General features: G+C 43.0%; 1 protein-coding gene across 7 annotated transcripts in view; it reads left to right on the plus strand.

The window, feature by feature from the left end:
- Window positions 1-17,358, plus strand: part of ATP6V0A1 (ATPase H+ transporting V0 subunit a1) — a 196,835-nt gene that overhangs the window by 33,881 nt on the left and 145,596 nt on the right. For all 7 annotated transcript variants that reach the window (XM_063959439.1, XM_063959445.1, XM_063959441.1 and 4 more), the window contains exons 2-4: window positions 3,375-3,516; window positions 12,824-12,902; window positions 13,472-13,569. In XM_063959439.1, the coding sequence (XP_063815509.1) occupies window positions 3,400-3,516; window positions 12,824-12,902; window positions 13,472-13,569 (294 nt within the window). In that variant the 5' untranslated portion in view covers window positions 3,375-3,399. The remainder of the gene's footprint in view (window positions 1-3,374; window positions 3,517-12,823; window positions 12,903-13,471; window positions 13,570-17,358) is intronic.

Below are 17,358 nucleotides of genomic sequence, written 5' to 3' on the forward strand. Positions count from 1 at the left end.
CTACCATATACATTTTTGGGTAGTCACAATTCTCTCAACTGATCCTAGAGATAATTCACAGTACAAACTGTTTTTGTGTGTTCATAAAGCATCATGTAATGTAGGATTTGCTAGAAGTAATACTGTTGTAGATTTTGGAGCAAATTGTCAGTTTTCACTATACGTCTCATTTACACAGAGCAAAGGCATTCATTTTCAGGTCTGAAATCATACTTACTTGATTTGTGAGCAATTAGTGACATCCTTGTTTCATAAGGCATAGGTGATGTTTCAAGTTGCTAGTGAAATAATAGACTAATGTGCCCTACACATTACCTGACCCACCGCCGAGCAGTCCGATGGGTGAAACGGGCGGCGGGCAACCTGGCGGCGGGGGGGAGTGAAGTTTCTTCACTTCCCCCGTCACCCGGCTCCATAGCAGTGCATGCTAATATGGACGAGATTGCCCATATTGGTATGCATGCATAAGTGACCGGGGCCGCGCATCGTTCATCGTTGGTGCCTACACACTGAACAATATGAACGACTTCTCGTTCATTAATGAACGAGAACGTTCATATCGTTTAGTGAAATCTATACGTGTGTTGGGCCCATTAGGCAGATATGCAATTAGCTGTGGTTAATTACTGCATCTAATTGTGGTGCTATCCTATTAGTCCACTAGTAAGTGCAGGCGCAAATGTCCATCCCAGAATATAGGAACCAATAAACAGGGGTTCACTATACAGTGATGTTACTTCACCTGAATGTTGTGGGAGACTATTTTCTGTACACCTGTATCCCCTAACATGACTTCAGTTTTGCCCTTTTAACATAGAGGTGGGTTGTACTAAGCATCTAATCCAATTAATAGTAGTAACACTGGTTTGTGCCTAGAAATGTACAAAGAACAGTACTTTGTGATAGAAAGACTTCCGGGTTTAGTTTTGCATTCCGGAGATTGGTACATAAGAGAAATGTGGCCAAATTCTGAAAACTGAAGTTTTCAGATTTTTGTCTGCAATTTCCTTTTAGTACATCCCGCCCAAAATGTAATGATTCTTTGCATAAACAGTGAAGAATGGGAGCTCATACAAAAGAGGTAAGGGGAGAGGTGAGCATGGCAAAGTATGAACTGTAGTGGAGCCAAAATACAATATAGTACATATAAGAAGGGTATATCGTGGTAAACAGAGCAATGGGAACCACAAAAAAACTGTTCAGATAGTGGGTTTTGGATTGGTAATGAAGGACCAGGATAGGGAGGGAGGAAACCATGGACGTGTTAGTACAGCATAGAGGCGGGAGGAGAGGGAACTCTGGAGTTCACGTTGTTTATAAGGGACAAACTATAGGAAGAAGAGTAGATAAGTTATGAGAGCATGGTCCAAAGTGGGTCAGCCAAGATTTCCATGCTTTGGAAAATTGAGAGTGATTGTTGTGTCATACACTAGTAATATGCTCAAATGTGTAGTTTTGCCAGACTTTGTTGATTAAGGCAGGGATCAAAGATGGGTCCAGCTTTTTGCATTTGACCGATAAGCTTCTGAGTGTTTCTGAGGGATTGGGCGAGAAAGTAGACCGTAGGAGTGATTATGAAAAAAAGGATAAAGGAATAACTGTGTGCGCCCGGGAGCTGCTGAACAATCACACTCTCTTAGAAGGTTCCCACTTCCTTCACCACAAGTGATAAAAAAAACATAAATTAAAGAGGACTTATCCTTCGCTCCGCAGTATATTCACAATTCAGGTGATTCCAGAGTTGTTTTAAAACTCATAGATGTGACATAAAATGGAAAGGAGATATGCACATATAGTGAAGTACAATTTTAATATGGCACATAGAACAGTTTAAAACACTTAAATACATAAGGTTTCCATTTGGAAATAGCAGCATGTTTTTAAATACAGGACTCTTAATGGAAAGGTGCAGTGGGTAATTACCGGATAAATAGAACCGTAATGAAACGGTTCTAAACCAGCTTGCAGGTTTTTTTGGTGCAGGGAATCCCGGAAATCCCTCATCCACGCTGCACTGGAACAGTAAGTTCACCACCATCTTCGAAACAGGAGTCCTGTGTCCACCAACGCGTTTCTACCCCTTACAGGGGTCTTTGTCAAGGTGCAGACAAAGACCCCTGTAGAGATCCACCAGCGTATAAAGTGGCTGCATGACATACTGTGGCTTTTTCAAGCCTATGTGCAGTCTAAGGGCTTATTTTGATATCAAACACAAAGGCTGTAAGTCTTATCTGACAAAACATGTCATGTAAGAGAATTTTGAGATCGCCCTATGACTAATGAAAAAAAAAATTTGAGTGTTGCGGGGGTGTTATGGGTGGAGTATGGGCTTATTGTTGACGGAGACTCAGCGTGTCCACCTGTCACTTTTCATTAGACGGAAATGTGTGCCATTACTATTGGGCTCCAAATCTAGTAGGAACTTAATATTGTACCATGTCCAGTGATGGAATATCAGAGCGTACAGGCCTTGAGGAAAAGCTGGGTCATTTCATTAGGGAATCATTCTGTGAGGTTTAGTTACTAGAGAAAATGCATTCAAACGATTAAGGAAAAATGCAATGTGCATTCAAGGAATTCATTGAAAATCAGAGCAATAACTTTATTTAAAGAGGTAAATGTAGCCATAGTAATAATAGGTCATGGTTTTACTTTTCATGTAAGCTCACGTTTACATTGGAGTTCGCCAGGCGATCAGATGTATAAAAGCATTGCGTACAGGCACTGGTAGGTGGGCATCTGTTCTGAACGAGATCCGGTCTTTAGGTAGACAGTATGTAGGTCGACACTGTATAGGTCGAGCACTATTGGTCGACATGGTTTCTATGTCGACAGGGACTCTAGGTCGATTGACACAAAGTCGACATGAGTTTTTTCACATTATTTTCTTTTTCTTTTAACTTTTTTATACTTATGATCCATGTGGACCACAATTGGGAACGGTAACCTTTTGCAGAGCGCAGCGAGGCACCTTGCCATGCGAGGGGGTACGGTGCACTAATTGGAGTTCCCGGTGGCTGTACAGAGAAAACGACACCAAAAAAAGTCAAAATACTCATGTCGACCTAGTACATGTGGACCTAGAGTCCCTGTCGACCTAGAAACCATATTAACCTACTTACTGTCGACCTAGACACTGTCGACCTAAGTCTAATCTACCTAACATACCACACCCGTTCTAAACAGTAGGGTACAAGACTACTGTTTTTTTTCCGCTACTCTGCTTTTACTAGTTTGGAATTTGGGTGTTCATTAAAAAAATTACATCTGACAAACTTTTTTAAAATGTAGCTGTATCTTTTAATTATTTTTTTTCGTATTGTATTATTGTATGTGTTTGCTTTAAGGTTATATCTTGGTTTATCTATTTTCAGGTTAAGCATCAACTAATCCAGAAAGATGGGGGAACTCTTCCGAAGTGAGGAGATGACGTTAGCACAGCTTTTCTTACAGTCTGAAGCTGCTTACTGCTGCGTCAGCGAACTTGGAGAGCTGGGAAAAGTACAGTTCCGAGATGTAAGTTTACTGCATAAATAGTACCAACTAGGTGAAGTTAATCAGTCCTGTCGATCTTTTTGACCTTAGGCATCATTGTTAGGAGTTGGTCAGTTTTCTTTTCTTTTATAGCTTCTACTCACGTGTCTACATACTGAAGGGTAGCAATATGGTGCAAGTATTCACTTGACTCCTTCTGCACAGTGCAGGGACTAAAATGTCTCTATTCAGTGTGTCACAGGGCAGCAGTATAGGCCCTCATTCAGCAGTCTGCCATTCAACAGGTCTGTATCACCAGAACACTGTACAAACTGGCAATCACAGTTTCATTTCTGCCACTCTACCTCTTGTTAGAGGCTACCAAATGCAGCTGTTCGATGATCCATAGTACCAGCCACTGTAACTGATTTCAGCTCTTTTCAGACCCTCTCTTTCAGGGAACTGTTAATTGTGTGTAAATTATTCATTCATTCCTTTTGTATGTACCCTAGCCTAGTGGTTAGTAAGTTGGTGGTTAGACTGCAATGTATGTTTCCTGTGAATGTATATTCCACTGTCAAGAGCACATGCTTAACACCAGGCACTCATATCCTCCACCTTGGTGGTTCACCGTTATGTCTGTGAAAAAGTCAGACAAATTGCTACCGGGTCAACTATCAAACTCTGTTCTCTGTTAAAAATGACAACTGTCAGACTCGCGCTTTCTGAATTGTAGTGTCATAGCCTAAGAAGGCCCAATTCATCGCTTAGCCTGTGGACTTTTTTTTTTATTAATTATCCTTGCAGGGAACAATGGAGCTACATAGGGTGCAGCAAATACATCCATCACAGTAAAGTCATGGGCTTCATCTTGTTCAGTCAGTTGCACACAGCTCAAAAAGGGTCAAATACCAAAAATGAACACTCTTGGAAGTACAAGAGCCCTTCCTCACCTCCAATCTCATAGCCAATCTATCAAATGGTTTGTGTTGGAGCTCTTATCATGTAAGGAGGAAAGTGAGACTAGGGCGCATGAAGATTTGCCCAAAGAAAATGGTGCTTCACAGTCTTAATCCATTGAGTCGCTCCATCTAACCTTGTTTGTTGACTTCCATATTAGTTCACTTTCTGTGGTCACATGCTCTAGGTATCAGAACCAGCCCTTGTGTTCACTTCTAAAAGAATGCATCAGCTGTCCATCTTCAGATCAGCTTTTTCTCCGGCAGGGTCCACAGGTTATCCACAGGATAACAATGGGATATGATGGAGCAACAACGGATTGGCACCAAATGATCAAAAGCTTTCCAGCCCCCCAGGATGCAACGGGCCCGTCCATATATCCCGCCCACTGGCTCAGGCAAATCAGTTTTTTGTTTGGTGCTGTAGGAGCCAGACCATGGTCAGAGGGCTGCTGTTTTTTTAGCAGCATCAAGCTTTCTTATTTTATTTTATAGTCTTACTATTTTCTTTGAGTGATCTTTCTAAACAGCGTCTTACATGCATATTGGAAAGAGTCGCTCCAACAACTCTCCGCCGGGTCACGACAACGCTTACCCACGACTACAGTGCTGTTTCAGCGGGCGTCTGTGTCTGATATACTAGCAGGTCCAGCAGACGTTACTAAGCTGTGGCTGGAGCACGGGAAGAAGGTAAGGCATCGGTTCTGCGTAGCATGCATGGAATACGGACACAGCAGCACTGTTTTGGGAGGAGACTGCCAAACAGTAGCCGACGCGCCGCCACCACAGGTGCTCCAGCGCTAAGTCTTAGGGATCATAGGCACCAGGAATAGCATGAGGCCATGATCCCTTGGGTTGATGTCAGCAGTGGAGAGTCAGACGCTCTCCTGGTCACCCCTCCTACCGGTTCATGACCAGTTTCCGCCGAGTCTCCCGCCATGAACTGTTTCCTTGCTTCCGTCTCAGACGCTACCAGAGGGGACTTGGTCGCAGCAGAAAGCCTCTGCGTCGGTGTTCACTGAGTGCTACCACAGAGATCCGGTCGCAACATAGGCGGCTGTGTGACCACTGCGTCTGTGTTCACTCAACGTTACAATGAGGAGACTCGGTCGCAGCATAGGCGGCTGTGTGACCAGTGCGTCTGTGTCCACTAAAGGTTCCTGGAGTGGCAGTGTACACTAGTAGCATTTGGATCCACTCAGCGTTCGCTAACGTATTGATTGATCTCTGGAAGCGGGGGGAGTCTCCCTGTATCCCACTCTACTGAGTACGGGCTATACAGCATTACATTTCTATCTACTTTGTCAGTATGAATAGTTAAGTGCCTATTGCATATGAGTCTGTGTACATTTACTGTGGTTTTCGTCGCAATGCGTCTGAATACGTTAGATCTGTTTTACAGGATTCAGTAAACGTTCGCCTACATACTTAAAGTGTTTGTAGTTGATGATGTGCTCATATGACTAATATATAACATTTGACTGACTACTAGTGTGATTGCTGACTTTAATATGTTTGTCAGTTGTTTCTGCTGATCCTCAATGCTGGTGCATGGGTAGGGTCAGATTGATATCACCTTTAGAAGGTTAAAGTGATTACGGTCACAAATTGTGTAGAACACTGTGAAAGTGCTGATTATTTATCATGTCTAAGAGTGGCAAAGGTGACAAAGGTACACTTACAGCAACACTCATATCATGTTTGTCTTGCAAAACTGTATTATCCTCTCAGGATCTGGTTCAGGATAATTTATGAATTTAAGTGCAAATTGTTTTGCTTTTCAGCAGAACACAAGGCAGATCCCTGTACACCATCAGGTACAGATAGATCCACCTTGGGCTATGTTTGCACAGACCTTGTCCAGTATAGCTGAACGGATAATTCCTACGGCCTCTGTACCAGGAATGTGGTATCCATACATGCAGCTCCCTACCTACGGTATATCATTTCCCCCAGCAGCTTCTCAAATGAAACAAGCTGATAAACCGATGGTAAGTAAATCTTCAAATTCACAGGCTACACATTGGATGATGAAAGCTCTGTTTACTCTACTTCAGTTTACGAAGAGGAGGAAGAAGGTCTCGACTTAGTGGATATAGCTGAATTAATTAGAGCAATTAAGGTTATTCTATCCTTAGAAGATTAAGTAGAGCCTGTGTTAAAAACCAAGGCACCTGTGTTTAAACGTCCCAAGACGGTTGAGACTGAGTTTCCAGGGTCAGGCCAGCTGACGGAAATCATGGAAGAGGCTTGGGCAACACTCAACAAAAGGGACTGTTTAAAAAGGGAGGTAGCTCCTAAAGTAGATACGCATGTGATTCGATTAGTGCAAAAATCTATATTGCCTTTGCCATCAACATCCTTAAATGATGTCACAGATAGGAGAGTGGATGGTTTTCTAAAAAACATATTTTCCCTGTCTGGAGCAGTCATAAGGCCAGCCATGGCTTCAGCCTGGATAGCAAAGGCAGTGGCTGCCTGGGCTGATGCATTGGAAAGTGATTTTTAATCAGCTTCTAGAGAGCAAAAATCTTATATAGCCCATATTAAACAAGCGGCAGTATTCTTGGAAGAAGCTGCATTAGATATGGGTACTATTGCTTCTAGGGCATCAGCCTCAACAATAGCTGCTTGCAGAGCAGTTTGGTTACGTACGTGGAAAGCGGACTCAGAATCCAAGAAGGCTTTTGAATCTTTGCCTTTTTCTGGAAATATTCTGTTTGGTAAAGAATTGACAGATATTCTGGAGTCAGAAGCAGACTCCAAGAAGGTCGAGTTTCCAAACATAGGGGTCTGGTTTTCCGGCCTTTTCGGTGTAAAGGAAAACAAAAGGGAAAAAGTGATCGTAAGCAGCCCCAATACAATAAGTTTGGTAAATCAAAAAAGCATTAGGCTACCAGAGGGCAGAGGGCCAGCTTCCAAACCAGAAGATTTGCCATCAGCCTGATGGTGTGGGCCTCCACCTGGGAGATCCCAGGGTGGGGGGCCGATTTCTTCAGTTTGCACACATCTGGTGACAGTCTACAACAGATGTTTGTGTGGAAGAAGCGGTATCTATAGATAATGTTTTTCCCTTCAAGAAGCATCCTCCTCGAAGGTTCGTCTGCACCAGCCCATCTCGGGTAGAGACAAAGGCCAGAGCTTTGCAAGAAGCAGTTCAGAAATTGCTTCAGTCAGGAGTAGTCATTCCAGTACCCCCCGGCACAACAGGGGCAGGAATTTTACTCCAACCTATTTTTGGTTCAGAAGCCAAATGGGTCATTTCGGCCCATTCTCAATCTCAAAATGCTAAACAAATATATTTGGGTACCGAGGTTCCACATGGAGATGTTACGCTCCATAGTTTTGGCCATGGAACCAGGGGATTATATGGTATCCCTGGATATTCAGGATGCTTACCTACATGTTTCGATAGCACTGTCCCATCAGTGTTATCTCAGGTTCACTATCCTCCAGCAGCATTTCCAGTTCCAGGCCCTACCCTTTGGGTTAGCCACAGCCCCCAGAGTATTTACCAAGATTATGGTGGTTATGGCAACTTATCTCCACAAGCAGGGGATAAGAATTTTTCTATACCTCGATGACTTTTTAATCCTGGCACAATCACAGGAATTGCTCCTGTGCCATCTCCAACAGACAATAACATGTCTGCAGAGGCACAGGTGGCTCATAAATTGGGCAAAATCATCTTTGGTGCCGTCACAACGGAAGACTCACTTTGGGGCTGTACTGGATTCAGGTCTGCAGAAAGTATTTTTACCTCGGAACAAGATATCCAAGGTACAGTCATTAATTCAGGACTTGTTACACAGTCAGATGGTATCCATTCACGCAGCCATGCGAGTGATGGGGTTGATGGTGTCAACATTCGACATGGTGGAATATGCACAATTCCATTCGAGGCCTCTGCAGCGTCTGATTCTGGACAGATGGAATGGAGTACATCAGACAATAAAGAAACAGATGATGGTACATCCAGTAAAGGTAAGAAAGTCATTAGCCTTGGGGCTACAGACATCCCAGCTAGACAAAGGGAGAACCTTTTGGATATCAGATTGGGAGATCCTGACAACAGATGCCAGTCTTCAGGGCTGGGGAGCAGTGTCTGGAAAATTATAGTTCCAGGGACAATGGACAAGAGAAGAAAGTTGCCTGGCAATAAACCTGTTAGAACTTCGGGCCATATACATGGCACTGGTTCAGGCAAAGGACATTCTTCAGGGAAAACCAGACCAGATCCGCTCAGACCATGCGACGGCAGTAGTGTACCTCAACCATCAGGGAGGAACTCGCAGCCAAAAAGCAATGAAGGAAGTAAGTCACATACTAAAGTGGGCAGAACTCCATCTTCCAACCTTGTCCGCAGTGTTCGCTCCGGGAGTCTTAAACTGGGAAACGGATTTTCTCAGTCGACACACCATCCAAGCAAGCGAATGGGCTCTACACCCGAAGGTCTTGCATACTCTTGTAGACAAATGGGGGTTGCCAGAGATAGATCTTATGGCATCTCGTCTAAACAACAAGGTGCCCGCATACGGAAGGACAAAGGATCCCGGAGCGATTTTTGTGGATGCCTTGTTAGTGAAATGGGACTTTCCTCTGGCTTATCTGTTTCCTCCGATCACCCTGTTACCCAGGGTGGTGAGGAAAATAAAGCAAGCAAAGGGTGCCGTGATTCTAATAGCTCCGGCTTGGCCCAGAAGGCATTGGTACACAGATCTGCAGAGAATGTCGATTGATGCTCCATTTCTTCTCCCTCAACTTCCAGATCTACTGATGCAGGGTCCCTGTTATCACAGACATCTGGATCGGCTGTCTTTGGCGGCGTGGCTCTTGAAACCTCTATCCTGAAGTCAAGAGAATTCTCACAATAGGTAATTCAAACAATGCTCAGAGCAAGGAAACCCTCCTCAGCTCGTATTTATCACCGAATATGACAAGCCTATATTCATTGGTGCAGTGAAAGAAATGTGGACCCGAAATCTTTCAGAGTTTCCAGGGTCTTAGCATTCCTTCAGGCAGGAATGGATAAAGGTTTGAAAGTGGCTTCCTTGAGAGTGCAAGTATCGACATTGACTGTATGGTTCCAAAAGAAAATTGCTAACTTACAGGATGTGCGTACTTTTTTCCAAAGAATGCTGCGCATTCAACCTCCTTTTGTTCCGCCTACAGTACCGTGGGACTTATGTTTAGTCCTGAAAGCTCTTTAAGTTGCCCCATTTGAACCACTTAATAAAGTGGATCTTAAGTGGTTGACACCTAAAGTGCTCTTTCTACTGACTATGGCATCAGCTAGAAGAGTATCAGATTTAGGGGCACTGTCATGTCGTTCCTCTTTTCTGATTTTTTTTATCCAGATAAAGTAGTTCTCAGAACAAGGTCTGGTTATAAATTGTAGTCCCGGCTTTTCAGGTATCGGGACTTTCTGCGGGAGATGCGTCGCTGGACGTGGTCCGTGCATTAAGGATCTACGTGGATCATACCAGTGCCATCAGAAAGTCAGATTCTCTTTTCATTCTCTACGGATTTCACAAGAGAGAATGGCCTGCTACTAAACAGACGCTGGCAAGATGGCTTCGAATGACTATTTCAGAAGCATATTCGCAAGCTGATCTCCCTGTTCCGGCTAATGTCTCTGCTCACTCTACTCGTAAGGTAGGTCCTTCATGGGCAGCACAACATGGTGCTTCAGCAGAACAGATATGTAAGGCAGCCACATGGTCTTCCATTAACACATTCATTAGACATTATGCCTTGGATACTTTTGCCTCTCATGACGCTGAATTCGGGCGTGTGGTTCTCCTGTCCAATCAGGAGCGTCCCCACAACTAAATTGCTTTGGGAAATCCCATTGTTATCCTGTGGATAACCTGTGGACCCTGCCGGAGAAATATACGTAATGGTAAGAACTTACTGTTGATAATGGTATTTCTCCTAAGTCCACAGGTTCCACAGGGATCCCACCCTGACGCACCTGATTTGAGGATCCTTCTACTCACTAACCGCTTCCTTCTTGTATGGAAGGGTGTGCATGTGTATTCTTCTCGCCTGATTTAGGGCTCTACATGATGCTCCTGCCTTGTGCTTTGGAATACAACTGATTTGCCTGAGCCAGTGGGCGGGATATATGGACTGGCCCGTTGCATCCTGGGAGGCCGGAAAGCTTTTGATCGTTTGGTGCCAATCCACTGTCGCTCCATCATATCCCATTGTTATCCTGTGGAACCTGTGGACTTCGGAGAAATACCGTTATCAACGGTAAGTTCTTACCATAACGTATATTTTTGTAAGGAGCTTGTTTTAGAGGAAATGTGTTGATCCAAAGAATTTGAGTCCATGCTTTGTAGCCCTTTCCCAGGGTGATATGGTTTTGATGGAATCTTCTACAGCACTTGTACACCTCCAGATCTCCCAACTATCAACAAAGAAAATTCAATTCTCAGACTCCGCTTTCATTCTAGCGCCACTAATTAAAAAGGCTGGAGTTCTTTCTTGAAAGCCTGTTTACCACCTCTGAAGTTGATTTAAGCTGGCTTCTTGTGTCCACAATGCATTATAGTAGTGTGTAGACACTGTAGCTGAAATCTTTGGCTGAGCAGAATAGATCAAATAAGTCTTTATCAATATTACCATCTTCAAGTTTGAAGTGGGAAAGTTGCTTTCCTCCTACAGAACACATCTAAGCATGTTTGTTTCAGCACAAGAGTTCCCGTTGTTCTTGACTTTTTTTTCAGTTATGTAGACCCTGAAGTTCATTTATATAAGAAAATATGCAAGTGCCATTTATCTCTTCTTGTATACATGGAAGCTATTTTAACTATGTATGGGTACCATGGAGGTTTTTGTCGGGGGTTTTTGGAAACCATATTAAGCGATGTCAAGAAAAAATGCTGCCTGGTGACATGATAATCCTGATGTTTAAATGGTTTCATATAAAAACTATTACGCATACATTGAATAGGAACCAAGTGATACGCTCAGACTCAATTTGAACAGTGTTGAAAAACTCCACAGTTGTGTTTTCATAGTAAATTCTCTCAGTACTTTAAAAAATATATGTGCAAAACAGGCGCCTTTATAACAACGATGTTTAAAAAACTGAATAGGTATTTCAGTATGAAAACACACTAATATACAAGATATACCGCAATTCTATTGGAGGGTGAGAGATTTGTATCTGGGATCAGTGCAGTTATATTCAGTTTGTTGTTTACATTCCTGCTGTACATATTGTATATTAAAGTGTGTTTTTTCCTGAAATACCTATTCAGTTTTTTAAACATCGTTGTTATAAAGGCGCCTGTTTTGCACATATATTTTTTAAAGGATTGTGGTCTTTTTGGGACAGGGTGTTCCCTATAATATGTGACTGCTGCCATTATCACATCAATTGCGCACCATAGAATATATTGCTTCTGTTGGATAGTAAATTCCCTTTCCCCAGCTAGCAACATGACAAGGGTCTGGCATCTGAGACCTAGTAAAGTATTTGAAGGGCCTATTTGAGAAGGTGACCTGGCGATGGCAGTCCATCAGTCTTATTGTGACTCAGAACATTGTGTATGGAAGTTCCTAATCACATGCTCATGCTGTTTTACTGCTATTAGTGTAAAGAATGACAAAAACAAACTTGTGAACCCAGATTGTGCTTTACAGTTTTTCTGTTAATCTTTTTATTCTTGATAACTATTTTTCTGGTCTTCAGATTCTTGATGTGTCTTAAACTCTCATTAAACAATCATATATATCTGCTTAATGTTTAGAATTCAAGCGATATATATATATGTATAGAGGGAATACATACGATTTGCTGGCTATCCATATTCCGTCAGCAGCCTCCTGCCTGCCAGATTTCCGGCAGCATGGTGAGCACAAAGAGTTCCCTTGCGGGCTCGGTGGCTCACTACACTCGCCACAGGATCTATTCCCATTCTATGGGTGTCGTGGACACCCACGAGTGGGAATATTCCTGTGTTGCCTCGATTCCAGTTGGCGGCATTGCCGGCTATCTGGATTCCAGCGTCTGTATCCTAACCGCCAGGATCCTGACAGCCAGCAAATTGAACGTATCCCATATGTAGATGTTAGGAAGTTAAGCGGTCCATACATTAGGTATCGATCAGGCATTTCCTTATTCTGACTATGCCTGGGTTGGCTCATCGGCAAAATCCAATAAGTTGAAATCTTCTGTTTAACAATTTCCGACCCAAAATTATTGAAATTGGCGACTCAAGGATTTTTAAAAAGTAGCATTTTGCCATTCCCCGAGAAATTGGCAGGTAAATATTTGGCCCCACATTGGGCTTGGTTATTTTTTTTTGTTGCTTTATTTATCAATGTACCATCATTTTTTTTTTTCATTTGTACAGTAAATGATTGTCTTTTTGCAGTTGAATCCTGATGTCAACGTTTTCCAGAGGAAATTTGTCAATGAAGTCAGAAGATGTGAGGAAATGGACCGTAAATTGCGTACGTTTTCAGCTCATTTCCCAAGCTAATAATGAACTTGACTGATACCTGTATGCAGGGGTGGACCTAACCATCCTGCTTTTTGATGTCACAGCTAAAATGATGTCCCTTTCATCCCTTACACCATTGCTTCTTAACTTGTGGGTAAATGCTGAAATAACGTGATGCCACTTTAGGGTAGTTTTCCATTAGCCTTTCAAATAAGATTGGTCTTTGTGCTGCGGATTTCCTCATAGGAGGGGGGGTTGTTTCTACTTAAATTAATGTGTGTTACGTAATGCCATGCCAGCAGATTTAATCCTTGGACAGCTGTTAAAAAGCTGCTAGCAGTTTTGTAGAAAATAACTGTTTCTCAGACACCTGTTATTTCTCCTGCACCTGTCATTGTAATCTTTCAGTATCTGTTCAGAAACTGCTTACGTGTAATGCAGAGCATTTTTAGGCAGTTTGGCTCATTATGGTATAACCTGCCTCTAAGTGCAGGTATAGAGGTAGAGTCTAAGCATGCTACATGAAGACTTTTATCCTTAAAGTGATGAGCAGTTTTAAGAGTGTTGCTCTTCTTACAGGATTTGTAGAGAAGGAGATTAAGAAAGCAAGTATACCAATTCTCGATACAGGGGAGAACCCAGAAGTTCCCTTCCCTAGGGATATGATTGACCTTGAGGTGAGACTGAAAGATCCTTTTTTCCTATTTGTGTGACATAATCATTCACTAATATATTTAACCTGAAATGAAACATGAAAAAATCAAAACATACTAAAGCAAGTAAATTGATATATTAAATATGGACTCAACATCATTTCCGCAATGTCGACTATTGCTGTCATTCTGCTGTCTCTAAAAGTGGATATTACTGTGCTTTATACATGGAGATCAAAATAATCTATGGTGTTGCATACATGCTCTGAATATGATGGATCTTGTATTTGTGTGAACTAAATGGGCAATGTTATGGCAAACTTGTAATTGCTTATGCCACAAACCAGGTTGTTTATATCGGCTTATTGTAAATAAGCAGTATGGGGCTGTTTCAGTGGTGGGTGCTTATTGCACCGCTTAGTGGCAGTGCGAAAATATGCATAAGCCACAGGAGGCACCTTCAGGAAAAAGACACCCACTGCAGACTTGATCCGCTGCTGCTTCCTTTGACATCTGAGTAAACCTTGGGTTACTCAGGATGTCGTACAGGGGGAGTAGGAGAGGTTTCATTATTCTTTATATTACACTAGTATTACACTCTGCTCTGACTGCTCCCCTGCCCCCTCGCCCATCTTCATGGAAATGGAGGTGTACCACGAGTCCATGCCCCTGTTGGTAGTGTCCACATGCCATGAGAGGCATGCATGCCCCTTCGGCACATGCAAATGCCAGGGACGATTTCGGCCCTTAGTCCTTCCCTGTTCAGGGACTATGGTCCATGAAGGAAACCAGGCTTTCTATAAATGTGTTGGAGCGAAGAGCTGTTCTGAACGCATTAAAACAGGCGGAAGATCTTCTTTTGATAAACAGATAAGAATTCAGCCAGACAATGCTACAGCTGTGCGAAAAGTGCCATTTGGGCACCCAAATGGGTCGCTCTTTGCACATTTTTGCTTGCCAGCATAGGGTGCTTTGAGCAGAAATGCCGGCACAGGCAGCTGTTTGTGCCCGATTGGAGCAACAATTGCTCTGTCGGGTGGCAGCCAGGGCACAAAAACAATTGATTTCTCCTCCATTAAGTTGCAAGACTATTTTTATAGGGTAATGGTCTCTACACCTGGAAGTTTTTCACAGTCTGTCACAGAACAAGCAGAGATAGATCTGATGGTCTCTCGGTTCAACAACAAGATGGACAGATTTTGTTTCATAACCAGAGATTCTTAATAGATGCAATGGGAGTTCCATGGAAATTTCAACTGGCATACATATTTCTCCCAATACCAATGCTTCTGCGGCTTCTAAGGAAGACAAAGAAGGGAAAGATCTGGTAATATTAGCACCAAACTGACCAAGAAGACTTTGGTACGGAGACATAATGAAAATGGCAATGGGTCCATGAGTCAGATTCCTTTATGTCAGGATCTGCTGCCGCAGGGGCTGATTGTGTGTCAGGACATTCATAAGCTAAATTTAAGGGCAATGTAAATCAAGAAATAGTTATACCCTCCATATATAAAGCAGGCAAGGCAATTCGCAAGGAAAAATTGTCATTGCTTGATTTGGTTAAAGTTATGAAAATTTAGCTGGTCAGGACTGCAAGTATTTGGAAAACAGTTTATTAATTCTTTATGATGCTAACAAAACAGGGTGGCCAGCACAAATGAAGTAATAGCCAGATAAAATATGGCCACGATTAAGCTGGCAAATACTGGGGCTGATATGCCTGTTCCAGTTAAGATTTCAGCTCAGTGGGTTCTTCATGGGAATGCGGGATGGGACGTTCGTAGAGCAGCTACATGGTCCTCGTTTCATGCATTCACCAAATTCCATATTTTTTTTTTTAGGATTTTGCATCGCAGTTGAGGGTACACACCTGACAAATCGTCCCGATACCATCCTATTGTGTACGCGACCTTAGGCTGATTTAGGATAGGATCTGGACTATCTAGTTAATTGAACCTGACCATACCAAGTATCAGGTCAGGACTGTTCACTTATCCCTAGGCTTAGAAATATATAAAAACATAGAAGGCAACAATAAGAAAACAAAAGTGAAATATGTTGAGGTGATAAGTGCTTACTGTGGAAATCCATGAATTAGTCTAAGGGGTATATGCAATTGCGGTCGAATTGCCGCAAATATCGAAAAACGGGGCATTTTCGACACAAAAAAAGGATTCGACAATGCAATACAGTACTTTTCGTCAAAAAAACGGCAGTTTCAAATTCGACTTTTTGCAATTCAACAGTAGTCAAATTCGACATGTCTGCAATGGTAAAAATGCGGCTTTTCGACAAAAGTATATTCAATTGAAGAATGTCGATTAGACAACAACAGTGCTTTTCGACAGTCATTTCTTCAATTTCAGTCCGCCTCATTTTGCTGGCGGGATCTAATAAAATTTTTTAAAAACATGTTTTTTTTGTGTGTTTTTTTATTGCTAATAGCATATCTATTTATATTATAAGGGATTATGTACTTGGTTTGTCTATTAGGAGCCACAAGTATTATTTATATATTTTTTAAAATAATAAATGTTTTTTTTTACTGACTAAAATAATATGGAGAGATCAGAGCATGTTTTTCAGTGGGAAGGGGTGGGAATGGGTTAAAAATCCTGAAAAAAAATGCGTGGGGTCCCCCCTCCTAAGAATAACCAGCCTCGGGCTCTTTGAGCCGGTCCTGGTTGTAAAAATACGGGGGGGAAAATGACAGGGGATTCCCCGTATTTTCACAACCAGCACCGGGCTCTGCGTCCGGTCCTGGTGCCAAAAATATGGGGGACAAAAAACGTAGGGGTCCCCCGTATTTTTAACACCAGCACCGGGCTCCACTAGTCAGAGAGATAATGCCACAGCCGGGGGACACTTTTATATCTGTCCCTGCGGCCGTGGCATTAAATCACTAACTAGTCACCCCTGGTCGGGGTACCCTGGAGGAGTGGGGACCCCTTAAATCAAGGGGTCCCCCCCTCCAGCCACCCAAGGGCCAGGGGTGAAGCCCGAGGCTGTCCCCTTCCCCCCCCATCCAAGGGCTGCGGATGGGAGGCTGATAGCCAAGTGACAAAAATAAAGAATATTGTATTTTGTAGCAGAACTACAAGTCCCAGCAAGCTTCCCCCGCAAGCTGGTACTTGGAGAACCACAAGTACCAGCATGCGGGGGGAAAACGGGCCCGCTGGTACCTGTAGTTCTACTGCAAAAAAATACCCAAATAAAAACAGTACACGCACACCGTGAAAGTAAAACTTTATTACATACATGCACGCCGACACACACATACTTACCTATGTTGACACGCCGACTATTAAATGGTGGGAACTTTGCGGTCAGCGGTGAGGTTACTCGCGGTCAACGGCTGACCGCGAGTAACCTGACCGCAAATTCCCACCATTGAATATAATGGAGCGGCATAGTGCTATGCGCCGTCTGACAGCTCAGACGCGCACAGCCAATCAGGAGAGTACCACGACGTGGCGCTCCCTGATTGGCTGAAGGGACCCTCTGTGACAGGAGTCACGGGGGGTCCTGGCATTCGGGGAAAGGGGTCCCATGTGTAAACATGGGACCCCTTTCAGTGCGTGGATCGTGTTTTCCGGTTTGTTTTTTTGCCAAGTACGTGGATTCCAAGCAGAAGAGAACAGATGCTACACAGGATTTTTGTGAGTATAATTTTATTTTCAGGTACCCCATGTATTATACATGGAGAAGTGGACCGAGTCGGCGTGTCAACATAGGTAAGTATGTGTGTGTCGGCGTGCATGTATGTAATAAAGTTTTACTTTCACGGTGTGCTTGTACTGTTTTTTTTAT

Source organism: Pseudophryne corroboree, chromosome 3 (genome assembly GCF_028390025.1).
Source record: "Pseudophryne corroboree isolate aPseCor3 chromosome 3, aPseCor3.hap2, whole genome shotgun sequence".
NCBI classification, from domain to species: domain Eukaryota; kingdom Metazoa; phylum Chordata; class Amphibia; order Anura; family Myobatrachidae; genus Pseudophryne; species Pseudophryne corroboree.